At 44.5% G+C, this 20,910-nt stretch overlaps 1 protein-coding gene across 1 annotated transcript in view; it reads right to left on the bottom strand.

The window, feature by feature from the left end:
* LOC110153437 (glutamate receptor ionotropic, kainate 2-like) overlaps positions 1-20,910 on the bottom strand; it is a 238,669-nt gene that overhangs the window by 155,863 nt on the left and 61,896 nt on the right. Inside the window, exons 4-6 of the mRNA XM_055149757.1 lie at positions 20,383-20,550; positions 15,819-16,082; positions 2,503-2,642 (exon numbers count right to left, since the gene is read on the bottom strand). Of these exons, the coding sequence (XP_055005732.1) occupies positions 2,503-2,642; positions 15,819-16,082; positions 20,383-20,550 (572 nt within the window). The remainder of the gene's footprint in view (positions 1-2,502; positions 2,643-15,818; positions 16,083-20,382; positions 20,551-20,910) is intronic.

Raw genomic sequence — 20,910 nt, 5'->3', positions numbered from 1 at the left:
CTACAACTGTACAACAACTCACCCTTATGGAACAGATAATACTCCCTACAACTGTACAACAACTCACCCTTATGGAACAGATAATACTCCCTACAACTGTACAACAACTCACCCTTATGGAACAGATAATACTCCTTACAACTGTAGAGTAACTAATGTTTATGTAACAGATAATACTCCCTACAACTGTACAATAACTCATGTTTATGTAACAGATAATACTCCCTACAACTGTACAACAACAACCACATCTCCAGGTCTGTTTGTGGTGATGAAACTACATTAGAAAGTAGATCAGAAAATATTGCTCGGATTGGATTTTTATTATTATTATTTTCTTTTCTGTGTTTTGAATACGTATCGCCGTTCATTTTGGATGTATAAACGCACGTATAAAACCTCCATCCGTCCCCGTCTCTGCGGCTCTTTCAGGTGTAGCTCTGCATACTTACGCCGCCATTACGCTGAAGCGCTCTGTGTGAAGGAGACGCGATTGATGGCACAGATGATTACTTGTCACGGCTCGAAAAATGGATGGGACCTGAGCCAGATAGGATTTTCTCTCTCTTTTTCTCTCCCGCTCTGAGATAAACCAACCTCATCTGTTCTTTTTTTTTTTTTTCCTCCTCTCTTTTTTTTCTGTTGAAATGAAGAGCTCCCCCAGGCCGCGCGGAGATTGCTGTGAAATGGGATGGTGCGTGCCTTGTTGTTAGCAGAGCCTTAATGCCGCACTTGGTAAAAGCTCTCGTTGCTATAGGTCCCCGTCGGCCTGTTGGAGACGCGGCACTTTGACGGGGAGTTCGCTCGGGGGAGTGTGCGACTGTGGGGAGCGCAGGTGTGAGGAAGAGTCGACAGTAACACAAGTACAGTACGGAGTTTGTTTACACTCGATCTGATGGACGCCAACGCTGCTGTGCCGCCGACAAAGTACGCTTCCTTTCCTTTGTGGAGATGTGAACGCGCTGTCGAACCAGATTCACGCCAAACAAACACATCTGGTCCATCTGAATCCGTGTATCATTCGTTCATTCGTTTTTCAATATAAAACCAAAAATAAGAAAATGAATAAACAGTTTTCTTCATTATTTGTCTCCAAAACCAAAATTAAAAAACAGATAGCGATTCGTTTTTTCAGTTTTCGATTTTGTGTTTAAATGAAGAATGGAAAAAACGTTTCCCGTTTACGTGACTTCAGTGACTGCGAACCAGGACTGATCCAGGTCCAGGACCAGAGCGGGACCAGAGCGGGGCCAGAGCGGACTCTGAGCTTTGACTCCGAGCCTCCGCACGGTCCGAGCCTCAGCTTCGAGCTCCGGCCCTGCTGTGGGCTCTGAGCCTCTGGTCTGGACCCGGTCTGGTCTCGGTCTCAGTCCCGGTCTGGTCCCGGCCTAATCTCAGTCTCAGTACCGGTCTGGTCCCGGTCTGGTCCCGGTCTGGTCTCGGTCTGGTCTCGGTCTGGTCTCGGTCTCAGTCCCGGTCTGGTCTCAGTCTCAGTCCCGGTGTGGTCTCAGTTTCAGTCCCGGTCTGGTCCCGGCCTAATCTCAGTCTCAGTACCGGTCTGGTCCCGGTCTGGTCTCGGTCTCAGTCCCGGTCTGGTCCCGGTCTGGTCTCGGTCTCAGTCCCAGTCTGGTCCCGGTTTGGTCTTGGTCTCAGTCCCAGTCTGGTCCCGGTCTGGTCTCGGTCTCAGTCCCCGGTCTGGTCCGGCCTGGTCTCAGTCTCAGTCCCGGTCTGGTCCCGGCCTGGTCCCGGCCTGGTCTCAGTCTCAGTCCCCGGTCTGGTCCTGCCTGATCTCAGTCTCAGTCCTGATCTGGTCCTGGTCTGGTCCTCGGTCTCAGTCTTGGTCTGGTCCTGGTCTCAGTCCCGGTCTGGTCCCGGCCTGGTCTCAGTTTCAGTCCCGGTCTGGTCCTGGTCTGGTCCTCGGTCTCAGTCTGGTCTGGTCCCTGTCTCAGTCCTGGACTCAGTCCCGTCTGGTCCCTGTCTCAGTCTGGTCTCAGTCTTGGTCTGGTCCCAGTCTCAGTCCTGGTCTCAGTCCCGGTCTGGTCCTGGACCTGGATCAGTCCTGGTTCAGTCCGTACGCGGTGCAAAAGTCCGACATCACAGTCACGTACACGGGAAACGACCGTTATCCGTTTTTTTTTTCCATTTTTCATTTAAACACAAAATCGAAAACTAAAAAACCAAATCATTATCAGATTTTTCATTTTGGTTTGGGAGATAAATAAATAACATTTTTTCATTTTTTTATTTTTGGTTTTATATTGAAAAACGAATAAACGAATGATACACGGATCCAAAATTTGTGATGCACGTAAACCAGGGGACACACAAGTCATGTTTACAAATCTTACACACTCTTCCATTATCCAATAAATGTGTAGTAATTTGATATTAAAACCATACAGAAAGACTTTATAAAATACTCTCTCAAATACAGTGAATCCCCTGAAAAATCCATATTCCAGTCTGGTTCTGCGGTGCATGAGCCTGTGTCAGAGTCTGTACTTGCTCAGCGGCTCCTGTCTGTGGAGGAACTGGTTGAATGCACAGGAAGTGACATGTGGGGTCGAAGGTCACTGAATCATAAGAGGAGGTGGATGGTGGGAGGAACATTCTCCATAGAGCTGCGTGGGTTTTACGGCATACTGTGGAATATTATAGCCAAAGGATCAACATTTCCATGGAAAAGAGCAGGAACAGACGCTCCTCCGGGCCAAATAAGTCAAGTCGCTGTAAGGACACGTGTTTTTCAGAGCAATAAAACCAAACAAAATGGAAATTAACAAGCAAAACTAAAATCATTCCTTATATTTTAGTCTGTTTTTGGTCTAAAAAGGTGCAGACTGTTTACATTACGAAAGGGGAAGTTCTTAATTTACTGTCAATCTACGTTTCTACCATCACCACCTCTGGTCATGAGCTCTGAGTAATGACCAAAAGGACGAGATCGCCGATACAAGCGGGCGAAATGAGTTTCCTCCGCAGGGTGTCTGGGCGCTCCCTTAGAGACAGGGTGAGGAGCTCAGTCACACGGGAGGAGCTTGGAGTAGAGCCGCTGCTCCTCCACGTCGAGAGGAGCAGTTGAAGTGACTCGGGCGTCTGTTCTGATGCCTCCTGGACGTCTTCCTTGGGAGGTGTTCTGGGCATGTCCCACCTGAAGGAGGCCCCGGGGAAGACCCAGGACACGCTGGAGGGACTATGTCTCTGGGCTGGCCTGGGAACGCCTCGGGCTCCCTCATGAAGAGCTGGAGGAAGTGTCTGGGGTGAAGGAAGTCTGGCAGAAAAGGTTTTAGAGCAGACATGGCGAGGAGAAAATTCAGTTTGTCGACTGGACAAAAGTTAGTTTGGTTGAAGATGTTTCGCAGCTCATCCAGCTTTCTCCTCGCCATGGATTCTACCTGGACGACTGAGGGATTCTTCACACGTCTCAGAGCAGACATGTCAAACTCAGGTCGGGGGCCAAATTTGGCCGGCGGTTTAATTATATTTGGTCTGTGAGATCATATCAAATCTGTATTAGAGCTGCTCGCCGCCTACAGATAGTCTATAGAGACATTATTTATTTAAAATGTTGTTATTTTATATTCTGCTTGTTCTGGATTCAATGTTTGAGCAAAACTATGATTAATCATTTATTTTAGAAAGAAAAGGTTTAACATTACAGATCTCGAAAGAAGAGAAAACATGCAGATGTTGAATTTTTAAATAAATATTTAGTTTGGCCCAAGACTTAGTCCCAGTTTTTAATTTTGGCCTCTGTGAATTAGAGTTTGACACCCCTGTTTTAGAGCCATCCATGCATGTTTAGGTAATCTAGTGATCTCTTCCAGGCCCTATTCGAACCCTCCTTATGGTTAGTTGTAAGATTCTGTGCAAAGTTCCGTCCACAAGCCTTCGCGTATGCTCCCACATGACAATGCTCCGTAAATATCCATCCATCCATTTTCTTTCGCTTATCCAGGGCCGGGTCACGGGGGCAGCAGTCTGACCAGGGACTCCCAGACCAGAGTCCTGCACGGGTCCATTTTTGGAGACCTGCACCCGCCCGTACCCGCGCAGTACAGCACCACACCCGCCCGTAAACCCGTGATTATATCAAAGTTAAACCCGCACCCGCCTGGACCCGTGCCCATGATAAATCACACACAAATTAAACATTCTAACTGAAGAATCTATCAAAATATGAACTGAAAAGTTACAACTTCAAGAATTACAATCACAAAATGAAACAGTTACACTTTCTTCAGTACGAACACGAATTCACAGACGCGACTCGACTGTCATCACATCAGAGGATTTATTTATTGAGCAGAAGAAATTGAGACTTGATTGACTGAGATGCCGGAATTTTGCACCGCACACGCCACGGATTGAACCAGGACTAAAAACAGGACTAACCCAGGGCTGATTCCAGACAGAAAACAGCAGACAAACTAGGACTAAACCAGGACTAAACAGGACTAAACCAGGACTGAACTAGGACTAAAACAGGACTAAACCAGGACTAACCCAGGGCTGATTCCAGACAGAACCAGGCAGACTAAACCAGGACTGAACTAGGACTAAACTAGGACTAACCCAGGGCTGATTCCAGACAGAACCAGGCAGACTAAACCAGGACTGAACTAGGACTAAAACAGGACTCACTGTCGGGACTGGCTCGGAGGTGCGCCCGTGTAGACCGTCGGGTGACCGCAGGCGAAAGTCCAAGTTTAGTGCTGGTTTAGTCCTGGTTTAGGCCTGATTTAGTTCGGGTCCCCAACCCGGCGCAGGACTCAAATCCCAGACTTCCTTCACCCCAGACATTTCCTTCAGCTCCTCCAGGGGGACCCCGAGGTGTTCCCAGGCCAGCCCAGAGACATAGTCCCTCTAGTGTGTCCAGACGGTAAATATCCGCAAATATACAAAAACACAACACAAAACTGTACACAGCAACTTGACAAACACGCTGATTGTGTTGTTATAACGCTCTGAAGGGAGAGTGACTTAGCCAGGAGAGCAAAAGGGAGTGATTTTAGGTTTTACGTTTGTGAAATTAGATGAATAAGCCAATAAACCGCTCAAATACAGTAAATAATATTACATTTTAACTCCCCCTCACCTTCACCACACTTTTTTTTTCTGATAATTTCGCTCCAATTATTTTAACACGGCGGCATTTTGCACAGAAATTTGTTTTTAGTACCGAAGTTAAGATATTCTAAAGCATTTTAACCACACATTACACAACGTTTAAACTCGCCGTGTTATTTGATAGAAGCGGTTTTAGCGTACACTATTATTAAACCAAACACGGTCTCACTTAAACGCGTTCAAATTGCCGTCGCGTCCCGAAGTGCTTTTCATCTCGCCGCGAAACGAAATCCTCCTGACTTGTTTTTGTGCACAAGCTTCTCTTTTGCATATTATTATTTTCTGTTTGTGAAATTTGTTGTTTTTAAATAAAAGAAAATGACGGGCCCATTAAACTGTCAAAGTCCAAGCGGCGTTCTTTTCTCTCTCCGTCTAAGTGCAAATTTCGCGAGCGGCATTATTATTCACTTGATAAAACCGGCACTCAAACCTGAAGAGCGGCGTTGTATTTAAAAAAAAAAAAACATTCTCCGCGCGAAGAATGATTCAGCGTCTCCAGCAGCGCAGGCCTCGCTTCCATTGTGATGTGTCGTGTCGGGTCTGGAACTGTTCAGCGTTAAAATAATCCAAGTAGACGCCGGGTCATTCTGGGTAATGTAGTTCTTTTTTTTCTTGTTTTTCCCCTTCAGTGTTACGTATATTAAAAGGTGCAGTGTGTAACTTTACGTTTATTCTGTTACAGGTGGGTTTATAGTTCAAAAACACCAAGAAAAACAAACATTCTGAGTGTGAGTCTCCGCAGATCTGACCTGTAACTTAGTCTGGTTTAATCCATGTCTCATTCATTCATTTGCTTTTCAAAATAAAATGAAAAATAAGAATGAAAAAAACAAATGTTTTTTTTGTTATTTGTCTCCAAAATAAAAAAAAAAAAAAAAAAAAAAAAACAGTGACTGAACCGGGACTAAACCAAGTCTAAAACCAGGACTAAACCAGGTCTAAAACCAGGACTAAACCAGGTCTAAAACCAGGACTAAAACCAGGTCTAAAACCAGGAAAACCAGGACTAAACCAGGTCTAAAAAATAGGACTAAACCAAGTTTAAAACCAGGTCTAAAACCAGGACTTAACCAGTCTAAAACCAGGACTAAACCAGGACTAAAACCAGGACTAAACCAAGTCTAAAACCAGGACTAAAAACCAAGTCTAAAACGAGGACTAAAACCAGGTCTAAAACCAGGACTAAACCAAGTCTAAAACAAGGACTAAAACCAGGACTAAACCAGGTCTAAAACCAGGACTAAACCAAGTCTAAAACGAGGACTAAACCAGGACTAAACCAGGTCTAAACCAAGTCTAAAACGAGGACTAAACCAGGACTAAACCAGGTCTAAAACAGGACTAAGCCAGGACTAAATTGGTCTCAGTCCTGGTCTGGACCTAGTCTGGTCCTAATCTCAGTCCTGATCACCAGACAGTCAATGCGAGTGCACATCCGGGCCCGTCCCGACACCTTACGTATATTAAAGGTGCACTGTGTAACTTTACGTTTATTCTGTTACAAGTGGGTTTATAGTTCAAAAACACCAAGAAAAATAGGCGTACTGACTGTGCCTCTCCGCAGATCTGACCTGTAACTTAGTCTGGTTTAATCTGTGTGTCATTCGTTTGGTTGTTTTTCAAGACAAAAACAACAATAAGAACGAAAAAAACAACTATTTTCTTTATTATTTGTCTCCAAAACCAAAATGAAAAAAATAAAAATAAAAAACAGGGACTGAACTAGGACTAAAACAGAACTGAACCAGAATTAAACCAGGACTAAACCAGGACTAAAACAGGAGTAAATCAGGACTAAAACGGTCTCAGTCCTGGTCTTAGTCCTGGTCTGGACCCGGTCTGGTTCTGGTCTCAGTCCTGATCAGCCGACAGTCTAGTCCTGAGTCCTGGGCCACCTCCTTGCAGTCCTGGTTAGTCCTAACAGTCCTCAGTCCTGGTTTAGTCCTGGTTTAGTCCTGGTTTAAACCTGGTCTAGTCCTGGATCAGTCCTGGTTTAGTCCTGGTTTAGTCCTGGTCTAGTCCTGGTTTAAGTCCTGGTTTAGTCCTGGTCTAGTCCTGGATCAGTCCTGGTCAGTCCTGGTTCAGTCCTGGGTCCTAGTCCTGGATCAGTCCTGGATCAGTCCTGGTTTAGTCCTGGCTTAAACCTGGTCTCAGTCCTGGTTCAGTCTAGTCCTGGTTTAAACCTGGTCTAGTCCTGGTTCTAGTCCTGGTTTTAGTCCTGGTTTCAGTCCTGGGTCCTGGAGTCCTGGTCAGTCCTGGATCAGTCCTGGTTAGTCCTGGTTTAGTCCTGGTTTAGTCCTGGTTTAAACCTGGTCTAGTCCTGGATCAGTCCTGGTTCAGTCCTGGTTCAGTCCTGGTTTAGTCCTGGATCAGTCCTGGTTCAGTCCTGGTTTAAACCTGGTCTAGTCCTGGATCAGTCCTGGTTGGACCTTGTAGGTGCTGTAGATGTTTTTTATTGGACGTTTTAATGTGGATGTATTTAATCTGAGCCCATGTAGTTGAGCTAAAAGAGTTTTTCTCCAGTTCAGATGTAAAAACTCAGAGTTTACACCTGGAGCTACAGCCGCACACACTGTAGACAAAGCTGCAAACGTGTGTGTTCTTTAAAGTGTCACTACACGAGAGACGTCAGACATGCTCCTGCAGCACCAGCCTCTGTATATGCTCATGTTTAAACAACCCACTGTTTTATATTGCTCCAGTTTCATTGTTGATCGGGCAAATTATGTTTTAAAACTAAACAAAAGGGACGATGCTTTACTTAGCAGCAGCAGCTGGTCCAGGTGAAAAACTCTTGTAAAACAATCTGATGAAAACTGTGCAGAATGTGTTGACTTTGTGAATCCAGATGTTGTTCACATTGTGTTTTCTGTCCAGTGTGTTTTAAGCTGCAGAGATCTGACCGAACACTGATAAACAAAAACATGGAACTATCCCTATCACGCAGGTAAACTGGACTCAAATGCAACACAAGTACTCAGGCAAACAAAGTCTTATTTAAATAACAGAAAGTGTCCTATAACAGGGAATGTAATAATGGAAACTCAGACTGAAAATATAACAGAGGAATATATGATATAAAATGTGAACGGAAATATCCTCCAAGACTGGGAAATACACTAGTAAGAAATTAACTGGGAGTGAACACAGGAACAGGGACAACAAACAGGGAAACACAGAATTGGAGAAGTCACAAACAGAACAGATTCAGGGAACACAGGGATTTCAGGTTTCAGGTTTTCAGAGCTTGAATGTCTGTCTTAACAGGTCGGCAATCTGGCAAAGACTGAGGGAGCAGAGGGAGTGTATAAAGACTGGGCCTGGGCTGATTACAGAATGAGCGGCACCTGTAGGGAAAGGAGGGAGGTGGCAAAAGGAGGACCGGAACAGACTGAGAAATGGACTGGATTGGGGAAAACAAGTAAACAAAAGGCAGAACTGTGACAATCCCCGTGTTCCATTATCCTCCTGAATCGGTTTTCTGAGGAAGTTTCCCAGTGACACGCACCTTTTCCTGGGACAGCACAACTCGGACCTCGGTGGTGGAAAAAGTCGACTGAGCAAGAATTCCGAGTCAAAATCCAAGATGGTTGACGTGACGCGTAAATATGAAGTGTTTTAAATGACTCGTATCACTGCAGAACTTTACCGCGTCTGTGTCACTGCCTGTGGGTTTGGTGGTCAGTGTTGTGGTGAGGCTAATATTGAACGAATACTTGATTTAACGGGCGTTGACGTCCCGAAGGTTGTAACGAAACAGAAATCCTAACATAAAATGAAGTGCAAATTTCAAAGATTACGTTCATTAAAGTGGCAGTGTTTTCATAAGACGAGGGAATAGTCATAATCATAATCCTCCTAGTCCGACACACAAAACATAATAATCAAAGGTCCAAGTGGGAGTCAGAGGAAAATCAAACACAGGGTTGGTCTGTAATTTTGTTGGATGAATGGTGGAGTGGACAGAGTGGACAGAGTGGACAGAGTGGACAAAGCACTAAAAGTGAAACGTTGATCCTGTGATAAGACGGTTGACTTTGTGAAGTTGGTACAGTCGACTCTTTTAACTAAACCAGGATTATACTGGTCTGGTCCCGGTCTCAGCCCTGATCTGGTCCTGGCCTCAGTTCCGGTCCCAGCCCTGGTCCCGGTCTCAGTCCTAAACCGGGAGACTGGGACCGGGACTCGGCTCGGGACCAATTCAGGAACTGAGACCGGTTTAGTCCTGATTTAGTACTGATAGACTTGGTTTAGACCTGGTTTAGACCTTGATTAGACCTGGTTCAGCCCTGGGTCAGTCTGGCATCGCAGGTTAAGTCACAGAAGTGGGAAACATTTTGGGTTTGGAGACAAATAATGAAGAAAATATAGTTTTTTTGTTTTCTTATTTTTGGTTTTAAACAACAAACAAATGAACAAATGACACACAGATCGCTTTAGTGTCCTTGTTGTGAGGCTTGATGAAAAACTTGATTCTGTGAAGTTGGTGCAGTCGACTCTTTTTTACAGTATTTCAGGTCTTTTTATGGTGGAAATCATTTTTGGCCTTTGGAGATGGAGCCACTCCTCAAACAGACAGGAGAGAGGGGGAGGACTCCAGCTCTAAAAATACTCTCTTAAAACTCAAAGCTCTGAATTTCAAACTGTGAAAGGAGCAAATATAGAGATATTTAAATCTGTCTCAGTAAGTCTTGGCTCTCGCAAAAGAATTTGTCACATGGCGAGTATATGTATGTGTGGAGTGGGCAGAGTGGGCAAAGCACTCAAAGTGAAACCGCTCTCATTCTTTGCGACAGGTGCACAAGTCTCGGCCACACTCGTGATTTGTGATTGTGAAGTGTGAGGTACTGTCCGTGTTTTACTACTGTCTCGTCTCACAGTTTATCTGAGCGGACAGTGAGGCATTGTGGGTAATGTAGTTTTCCTCTTGACTTTTGCTCGGTTTATTGAAGCTTGAGCACATACAGCCCCTGAGGACTGAACCGGGACTGAACCAGGACTAAACCAGGACTGACCCAGGACTGAACCAGAATTAAACCAGGTCTTAACCAGGTCCAAACCAGGTCTAAACCAAGACTAAACCAGGACTGAGTGTTGGTACTGGTCCGGAGGTGCACCTGTGTAGACTGCCGGGTGATCGGGACTGGGACCAAGACCGTGACTGAGACCTGGACTGAGACCGGGACCAGACCGAGACCAGACTAGGACTGAGACCGGGACCAGACCGAGACCAGACTAGGACTGAGACCGGGACCAGACCGGGACTGAGACCGGGACCAGACCGGGACCAGACCAGGACTAGACTGCGACTCAGACCCGAGACCAGATGTGGACCAGACCGGGACCAGACCAGGACCACAATAGGACTGAGACCAGGATCAGACCAGGACTTAGACCGGGACTGAGACCGATTTAGTCCTGGTTTAGAACTGTTTTAATCCTGGTTCAGTCCGTCTTCTTTTGTTATTTTTTAATTTTGGTTTTGGAGACAAATAATGAAGGAAATAGTTTTTTTTTTAATTTTTGGTTTTATTTTGAAAAACGAATGAATGACACATGGATTTGTGATCGTGGTATTGTCCGTGACCAGGACAGAGACCAGGACTAAGACCAAGACCGAGACCAGAACTGAGACCAGGACCAGACCAGGACTGAGACCAGTTTAGTCCTGGTTTACACCTAGTTCAGTCCTGGTTTAGTCCTGGTAGACCTGGTTTACATTTGGTTTATTCCTGGCTCAGTCCTGGGTCAGTCCTGGTTTAGTCCTGGTAGACCCGGTTTAGTCCTGGTTTAGTCCCGTTTTAGTCCTGGTTCAGTCCGTTATCTTTTGTTATTTTTATATTAATAATAATGAAGAAAATCGTTTTTTTTTTTTTCATTTTCTTATTTTTGGTTTTATTTTGAAAAACGAACGAACGACACTTGGATTTGTGATTGTGAAGTGTGTGGTGATGTTCTATGTTATACTCGCAGTACTGCGTGTACTCTGCAGTTTATCGGAGCGGACAGTGGGGCATTGTGGGTAATGTAGTTTCCCTCTTGACTCTTGACTCGCTGCATTGAAGCTCGAACACTTACAGCACCTGAGGACGGACGCTGAGGCCGGAGTATTGATTTGTGAATGAACCTGACAGCTCACACTCCGCTCCCGGCTCCACCGTCCCACCGCCGCTTCACCGCTGCACAGGGAGCCATTTTGTTTTATGCTCATTTGAACACCGGAACGATCACAGCTGTGCTTTGACCCCGCGGGGACACCGTAGTTCACTAAAGCCACTCCTGGAATAGCAGCAGTTACGCAGCAGCGGCAGCGGCGGCGGAAGGTGACAAAGTACAAGAGTAAAAGTAGTGTAAGTAGTAAAAGGCTGTGTCCTCAAACCGCCCGACTCTGATGACTTTACCCGTCGAGATTTAGTTTGAGCTTTTCTATTTTTATTCTAGCCTGGAAATTCAGACACCTCCCTGTATTTTTTTATACACGGACATATATATCGAACGTCTTTCACCTCAGAGTTTACTGTCCCCCTTCAAAAGTACAGCGCAAATCATGAGGTTTATATTGTTAAAGGTTGTATGGAGGATTTTTTTTAGTTTCAAATTGTCAGTGATAGATTATAGATGCAGTAGCCTTGTAATTATGATGACCAAAAAAAGAGAATAAAAATTCATCAACTCTGGACGTGGTGGGGCTAAACATTTGCCAATAGATAACGACACTGCCTCGTTATCTGTGAGCTGACAGGCTGTCAATCAAACTCCCTACGTTTCTAGTGTAACTGACTTGCCTGCGCGCCGCCGTTACGTGGTTTACGTACGACTGTCACGCAGTCCACAGACGCACAGACGCTGTTTACTCCACCAACGCAACAGTTCTTAGCGGCTTTTTTTGACCTATATCTTCCTTGCAGTTTGCACAAAGTTTGTTGCGATGGCGACAAGAATCCAGGAGCAGTTCGCCGCAAAAGAAAGTCAGTTTTTGAGGTCGCTGAAAGAAGAAGACAAGGGGAAAAGCAGCGAAGCCAAACTAAGGTGATTCTTGTAGATTCATTCCAGCGATGACGCGACTGAAGCAGACGAAGGGTCTAAAGACTGACGCACTGGTCCACAAATTACTCCTGGACAGGAAACTTCTGCTTATTATGGAAACGTACTTTATTTCCAAGAGCGAGACAAACGTTTTTCAGGACACAAAAGCGATATCCTATGTCTGAAAACGTAATTTTCAACGCAAAGAAAGAGTCCGCTTGCTGCTGCGTGTTGTAGTTAGTTATTCGCACGGAATCTCTGCGCAACCTTCTCTGCACCCTTTCCTGCTCCTCTCCCCGCTGCCCGATCCACTCTTCCCCCTGCTCCTCACTTCTCCGGGCACGGAATCTCCACACACCGCTCCCCTCTCCTCTCTCCTCTTCTCTCTCCTCTCTCCTGCTGCTCTTTCACTTCTCGTCCGCGAACGAAATGTCTGCGCCCCCCTCCCCCCGCTCCTCACTTCTCCGTCTTGACTAACCAACACTGTAGTTAGTTGTTTACAAGTCATGTGCACCGGCTGTAAACAAACCTGTTTCTGGCGTAAGGAGGAGGAGGAGGAGGCGTTTCTACGTAGGAGCTGTAGGGGAGGGGGGGTGGTTTCACACATGCGCAACATTTGAAAAAGGACAAACAGTCGCTGGATTTCTCGTTCCTTGGAAAATCCTCCATACAACCTTTAAAGAACTCACTGGAAACTGAGGTGAAATATATTTTCCAAATGCAGAAGTTAGAAAATGCGAAATACTGATCCCGAGTATATTGAAATATCGACATATCGTATCGTTTAATTTGGTGATACCAGTGGCTCCGTCTGAAACAATCAACTCCTCAAGAACTATTTTGTGGTTATAAAAGCATCTTATTCTACAGAAACACAGTATAAAGAGCCGTGGAGATTCTGTGCACGGAGAAAAAGTGAGGAAAAGTTGCACGGAGATTCCACGCCACGACCGTAGTTTTACGAGAATTCACGTCGTTCGCCTTAACTGCGGGAAAAACTGATATCTCAAGTACTTCAGTCCTGTAGTGACCTGCGATATGAGGGTCCAGGTCTGAACCAGGACTAAACCAGGACTGAGTGTGGATGGGCCTGGAGGTGCACCCGCGTAGACCGTCAGGTGACCACCGGCGAAAGGACCGGCGCAGAACTCTGTGCCATGGGGTTATGTGCAGCCGTCGCCTGATCACACTTTGCAGACACCCTGCTCCACAGGGCTCAGGGTTCTCTCTCTCTCTCTCAAGTCCAAGATTAGTCCTGGTTTAGACCTGGTGTAGTCCTGCTTTGGTCCTGATTCAGTCCTGGTTCTGTCCTGGTTTAGACTTGGTTTAGACCTAATTTAATCCTGGTTTAATCCTCCTGGTTCAGTCACAAATCACATATCCTCCTTTAATGGTAAATCCACACCAAACACGAATGGCGCGAGCAAAGCGAACCATTTCCATGTTAACCCCACGTAAAGACGCGTTGACACGTGAATAAAGTTCTGACGCGAATTGGGCGGCTTGTTTTGAGCAGCACGAATGGGCGAAATGAGCGGCGCGAATTTTCCAAACTGCCGTTGATGCACGAATTCCCAAAAGGGAGGGGCTCGCGATATTCACCAAAATTGAAATTTTTTAACTTTCTGGGAATATTCGTGTCACATCAGTCAGGGTCCGTGCTCTGACAGTGACGTGTAAAGACAGATGTGAACTTTGATTCAACATGGAGGAGACGCTCACTGTTCCCGTGGGAAACGAGCTGATATTATACAGAACAGAGACCGAAAAAACTCCACAGAGCAGGACCGACACCAGACTCTGCCTGGTCCCGGTCTCAGACTCAGTCTGGTCCCGGTCAGGTCCAGTCTGGTCCCGGTCTCAGTCGAGCTCTGGCCGTGGGCTTGAGCCTCCGCGGGGTAAGAGCCTCGGCTTCAAGCACTGGGGCTCTGCCTCCACAAGCTCGCTCCCGCCCACTCGGAGTCCGCTCTGGTACCAGTCTGATCTCGGTCTGGTCTTAGTCTCAGTCCCGGTCTGGTCTCGGTCTGGTCTCTGGTCCTGGTCTGGTCTCGGTCTGGTCCCGGTCTAGTCAGCCCGCTTGATGTATCCAAGTCTGCCATCTTTCCAAATGAAACCAGATGCAGGGGACACTGCACAGCCGCAGTTGATTTTTCAGGAGCGAATTTAGTGGCCGACCAACTTTTTCATTTTAACTCTGCACAAACTCAGTGGACTTAGTAAACGTTTAGTATCACAGCGACGATTTAACCTTTGTTTCTCACACAACCGTCGAATCGATTTGAAATATATCGTATCGAATCATATTGAGTTGAAAGTTAATGACACCCAGAGCCAGTGTTGGGAAGGTGACTTTTAAAATGTAATCCCCTACAGATTACAGATTACATACCCCAAAATGTAGTTTGTAACATAATCCATTAAATTACTTAAAGTGAGTAATGTAATCTGAATACTTTGGATTACTTGATTTTCTGTAGAGAAGCAAACATCAGGATATCGTAACAAAAGATATTTTGTCTGCAAAAAAAAAAAAAAAAAGCCCAGACTTTCCTTAGAAGATCAATAATGCATGGTTTAGTCCTGTTAAATCCTGTTTTAGTCCTGGTTTAGTCCTGTTTTAGTCCTGGTTTAGACCTAGTTTAGTCCTGCTTTAGTCCTGTTAAATCCTGTTTTAGTCCTGGTTTAGTCCTGTTTTAGTCCTGGTTTAGACCTAGTTTAGTCCTGCTTTAGTCCTGTTTTAATCCTGGTTTAGTCCTGGTTTTAGATCGGTTTTAGACCAGTTTTAGACCTGGTTTAGACCTGGTTTAGCTCTAGTTTAGACCTGCTTTTAGTCCTGTTTTAGTCCTGTTTTAAATCTATTTTAGTCCTGGTTTAGTCGTGGTTTTAGACCTGGTTTAGACCTAGTCTAGACCTAGTTTAGTCCTGCTTTTAGTCCTGCTTTAGTCCTGGCTTAGTCCTGGTTTAGTCCTGCTTTAGTCCTGTTTTAGTCCTGGCTTAGTCCTGGTTTAGTCCTGCTTTAGTCCTGTTTTAGTCCTGGTTTAGACCTGGTTTAGCTCTATTTTAGACCTGCTTTTAGTCCTGTTTTAGTCCTGTTTTAAATCTATTTTAGTCCGGCTTTAGTCCTGTTTTAGTCCTGGTTTTAGACCTGGTTTAGTCCTGTTTTAGTCCTGGTTTTAGACCTGGTTTAGTCCTGTTTTAGTCCTGGTTTAGACCTGCTTTAGTCCTGGTTTAGTCCTGCTTTAGTCCTGTTTTAGTCCTGGTTTAGACCTGGTTTAGTCCTGTTTTAGTCCTGGTTTAGTCCTGGCTTAGTCCTGGTTTAGTCCTGGTTTAGCTCTATTTTAGACCTGCTTTTAGTCCTGTTTTAGTCCTGTTTTAGACCTGGTTGAGATCTAGTTTAGACCTGGTTTAGTTTCCAGGAATGAGTGGAATTACCGGGGGGGCCAAAAATGTGAAAACAGGAAAATACCTCCATGTAATCCATTATTTCAACAAAGTAATACAGTTACTCATAATTTGTACTCTGATTACGTCACTCCGGTACTTGTAATCTGTTACTCCCCGACACTGCCCAGAGCTAATCCCAAACTGATCAAAAGTGTGTTTAGGAGGAGTTTGGCGGTACGGTGAGTGTGTGAGGGTGCGGCGGCGGCGGCGGCTCTCACCTGTCCCGGTGCTGTCGTCGTACACCACCGTCACCGTCCTCCACCTGAAGAAGTGCACCAGGTCCAGGATGGCGCGGGACAGCGAGGAGAAGTCGGGGAACAGGCTGACGTAGTACGAGTCGCGGTTGTCCGACACCTGATGTTTCCAGCGCGTCTGGATGTGAGGCACCCCCAGAGCGTTACAGATGGACTGCACCGCGTTGGCCGAGGAGCTGTGGGAGGGGCCGAAGATGGCGGCCACGCCCAGAGACAGCTGGTCACATGCTGAGGACAAAGGAAACAACAAACATTAGGCTCAAAGTGAATCTGTCACTGACACGGTTCCCGACTTTAGTTCACCAAACATGTACGTTAGGATGATTAAACTGGGACTCTGAATCATCAGTGGATTTGAATCTGTGCGTCATTTGTTTGTTCGCTTTTCAAAATAAAACCAAAAATAAGAAAATGAAAATACAAAACAACGACTTTCTTCATTATTTGTCTCCAAAACCGAAATGAAAAAACGGATAATGATTTGTTTTTTGAGTTTCCCGTTTCTGTGACTTAAACTGCGATGCTGGACTGAACCAGGACTAAAACAGGATTAACTCAAGACTAAACCAGGACTAAACCAGGACTAAACCAGGTCTAAACCAAGACTAAACCAGGACTAAACCAGGTCTAAGCCAGGACTAAAACAGGATTAAATCAAGTCTAAACCAGGACTAAAACAAGTCTAAACCAAGACTAAACCAGGACTAAACCAGAACTGAACCAGGTCTAAACCAGGTCTAAACCAGGACTAAAACAGGACTAAACCAGGTCTAAACCAGAACTGAACCAGGTCTAAACCAGGTCTAAAACAGGACTAAAACAGGATTAAATCAAGTCTAAACCAGGACTGAACCAGGACTAAAACAGGATTAAATCAAGTCTAAACCAGGACTAAAACAGGTCTAAACCAAGACTAAACCAGGACTAAACCAGGTCTAAACCAGGTCTAAAACAGGACTAAACCAGGTCTAAACCAAGACTAAACCAGGACTAAACCAGGACTAAACCAGGTCTAAACCAAGTCTAAACTAGAACTGAACCAGGTCTGAACCAGGTCTAAACCAGGTCTAAACCAGGACTAAAACAGGACTAAAACAGGACTAAACTAGGACTAAACCAAGACTAAACCAGGTCTAAACCAGGACTAAAACAGGACTAAACCAGGACTAAATCAAGTCTAAACCAGAACTAAACCAGGACTAAACCAAGACTAAAACAGGTCTAAACCAGGATTAAACCATCTCAGTCCAGGTCTGGTCCCCGCCTCAGTCCCAATCCCAATCTGGTCTCGATCTAGTCTCGGTCTCAATCCTGGTCTCATTTCTGGTCTGATCCCAGCCTCAGTCCTGGTCCCAGTCTTAGTCCTAAACCAGGACTGAACCAGGATTAAATAAGACTAAACTAGGTCTAAACCAGGAGTGTCGGCACAGGCCCGGAGCTGCACCTGCATAGACTGGCAGGTGATCAGGACTGAGACCAGGACTGAGACCGGTTTAAACTTGGTTTAGTACTGGTAGACCTGGTTTAAACCTGGTTCAGTCCGGCATCGCAGTTTAAGTCACAGAAGCGGGAAACATTTTGGATTTAGAATGAAGAAAAAAGTGTGTTTTTTTTCTTTTTTTTTTTCTTTTTTTTGGTTTTATTTTGAAAAACGAACAAATGACACACAGATCGCTTTAGTGTCCTTGTTGTGAGGCTTGATGAAAAACTTGATTCTGTGAAGTTGGTGCAGTCGACTCTTTTTTACAGTATTTCAGGTCTTTTTATGGTGGAAATCATTTTTGGCCTTTGGAGATGGAGCCACTCCTCAAACAGACAGGAGAGAGGGGGAGGACTCCAGCTCTAAAAATACTCTCTTAAAACTCAAACTCTGAATTTCAAACTGTGAAAGGAGCAAATATAGAGATATTTAAATCTGTCTCAGTAAGTCTTGGCTCTCGCAAAAGAATTTGTCACATGGACAGTGTGTGGATATAAATAGTTTTAGGTCCACCTCTACATATCCCATGATTCATTTCAGCACAGACAACATGAAGAAATATGTTTTTACTTGAATAGATGCATCAAGAAACAGTGGGACGTGTCTATTGTCAAAGTCGATCTTTTCAAGTCTTTTGAACCTTTTTGCTTTTGTTTCTGGTTCTGATATTGTCATATTTTAGTTTTGGGATTCGGACATTGTTAATCGTGTGGTTGTTGGATCCTAACAGCGGAAAACGGCTCGAGAAATTTGTTTGCGAACTCCATAAATGCAAAAGTGAATCAGATGTGTGTGACTGCAAACCTCCGTTCAAACTGTTTCTCTTCCCAACGGAATTGAAAAATAGTGAAAGGTGAAGGCGATGGGCAGGACTGATCCACAGGAAGAACCAAAAAGGAAACATTTGTCTGCCTAAAGTTTGCAGCGAACATTTTGTATGTAGAGCGACAACAAAGCAAAATCCCGTTTGTTAATGTAGAGGAGCAGAAGACAAACAGACTGAGCTTCTTGTTCTTGTGGTTTTACAGCAACATCACGTCTTGGTCTCTTTGCAGTGGAAGGTGTTTCTTGGTGAACAGTTGGTGCCTTTCGCTTTGGCGTTGACTTTTTAAATTCGTAACCGAGGTTGAACGACGGATCAGGATTTTGTTTTGTTGGTTCTCCACATACAAAATGTTCACTGCAAACTCGGGATGATTTCTTTTTTGTTCTTCCTGTGGATCAATTCTGCCCATCGCCTTCACCTTTCACTATTTTTCAATTCCGTTGGGAAGAGAAACAGTTTGAACAGAGGTTTGCGTTCACACACATCTGATTCACTTTTGCATTTATGGATTTCGCAAACTTCCGAAGCCCGTTTCTCAAGCTGTTTTCCGCTGTTAGGATCCAACAACCACACAATTACAATATCCGAATCCCAAAACTAAAATATGACAATTTCAGAACCAGAAACAAAAGTGACATGGTTCAAAAGACTTGAAAAGATCGACTTTGTCAATAAACACATCCCACTCATTTTTGTTCACTTTTTCGGAAAATCGTTTATGTTGAACAATTTTTGGTATTTTTTATTTATTATTGCTTTTCTCAGTTTCAAGTGATTATTATTGATTTTTCAGAGGGGTACCAACAATTTTGTCCACGACTGTAGATTTGTTTTCCACATCCCACATTTTTTAGAGAACCAGAACTAGCGTCTCTATTAACAGGGCCTTTACAATATTCAGTGTTGGGAAGGTGACTTTTAAAATGTAATCCCCTACAGATTACAGATTACACACACCAAAATGTATCCATAAATCCATTAAATTACTTAAAGTGAGTAACGTAATCTGATTACTTTGGATTACTTGATTTGCTGTAGAGAAGCAAAGACCAGGAAATCTTCACATAAGATGTTTTGTTTGATAAAAGAAAATGAAAAGTCCAGACTTTACTGAACCAAATAAAAAATATTATTGATAGAAGAAGAAGAGGAGAGACACGGTCTGCGCAACATGGTTTAGTCCTGTTTCCTGTTTTAGACCTGGTTTTGTCCTGGTTTAGACCTGGTTTAATCCTGGTTTTAGACCTGGTTTAGACTTGGTTTAGACCTGGTTTAGATCTGGTTTTAGTCCTGGTTCAGTCCTGGTTTAGACCTGGTTTAGTCCTAGTTTAGACCTGGTTTAGATCTGGTTTAGACCTGGTTTTGTCCTGGTTTAGTCCTGGTTTAGACCTGGTTTAGACCTGGTTTAGACCTGGTTTTAGACCTGGTTTAGACTTGGTTTAGACCTGGTTTAGACCTGGTTTAGTCCTAGTTTTGTCCTGGTTTAGTCCTGGTTTAGACCTGGTTTTGTCCTGGTTTAGTCCTGGTTTTAGACCTGGTTTAGACTTGGTTTAGACCTGGTTTTGTCCTGGTTTAGACCTGGTTTAGACCTGGTTTAGTCCTAGTTTTGTCCTGGTTTAGTCCTGGTTTAGACCTGGTTTAGACCTGGTTTTAGACCTGGTTTAGACCTGGTTTAGACTTGGTTTAGTCCTGGTTTAGATCTGGTTTTAGTCCTGGTTTAGTCCTGGTTTAGACCTGGTTTAGACCTGGTTTAGACCTGGTTTAATCCTGGTTTAGACCTGGTTTTAGACCTGGTTTAGACCTGGTTTAGACCTGGTTTAATCCTGGTTTTAGTCCTGGTTCAGTCCTGGTTTAGACCTGGTTTAGTCCTAGTTTAGACCTGGTTTAGACCTGGTTTAGTGTCCGACAATGAGTGGAATTACCAAAAAAAGAAAAGAAAAAGGGAATAGCCCAAAATGTGAAAACAGTAAAATCCCTCTGTGTAATCCATTTATTTCAACAAAGTAACTGTAATCCAATTACCACTCACTGAAACAGTAACTGTAACCGAATACAGTTACTCATAATTTGTACTCTGATTACGTAACTCCAGTACATGTAATCTGTTACTCCCCGACACTGACGATAAATGTATTTATGTAAAAAACTTGGGCTCTAAAACCGAAGCAGACGGACTGAACCCCCATGAAACAAAGAACGTGTGCGTATACCTTGCACCTCACCTTTCCTGGAGGCCTCGAAGCTGTCGAAGATGTTGATTCTCTGGATGTCGTAGGTGAGCGTGGTGTTGGGCAGGAGCGTGCGGTTTCTGTTGATGGTGTTGAGGGCGAACTTGAAGGCCAGCTCCTCCGCTCCGGACGGGCCGCTCTCCGTCGACTCAAAGATCCCACCTGACGAGGAAAAAAGAAAAACAAACCGGAGGGAGATGTTGAGCGACTGCGCTTCATGATCTCAGGGAAATATAACACGATTTCTTCTGACAATGTGTATGGAACAGATAATACTCCCTACAGATAATACTCCCTACAACTCACGCTTATGTAACAGATAATACTCCCTACAACTCACGCTTATGTAACAGATAATACTCCCTACAATTGTACAACTCACCCTTATGGAACAGATAATACTCCCTACAGATAATACTCCCTACAATTGTACAACTCACCCTTATGGAACAGATAATACTCCCTACAACTCACCCTTATGTAACAGAAAATACTCCCTACAATTGTACAACTTACCCTTAT

The sequence above is a fragment of the Boleophthalmus pectinirostris genome, unplaced genomic scaffold, assembly GCF_026225935.1.
Source record: "Boleophthalmus pectinirostris isolate CB_2022bp ecotype Guang Dong unplaced genomic scaffold, ASM2622593v1 HiC_scaffold_13, whole genome shotgun sequence".
Classification (NCBI taxonomy): Eukaryota; Metazoa; Chordata; class Actinopteri; order Gobiiformes; family Gobiidae; genus Boleophthalmus; species Boleophthalmus pectinirostris.
Note: the sequence above shows the minus strand (reverse complement) of the source record. Positions and strands in the feature narration are given on the sequence as shown.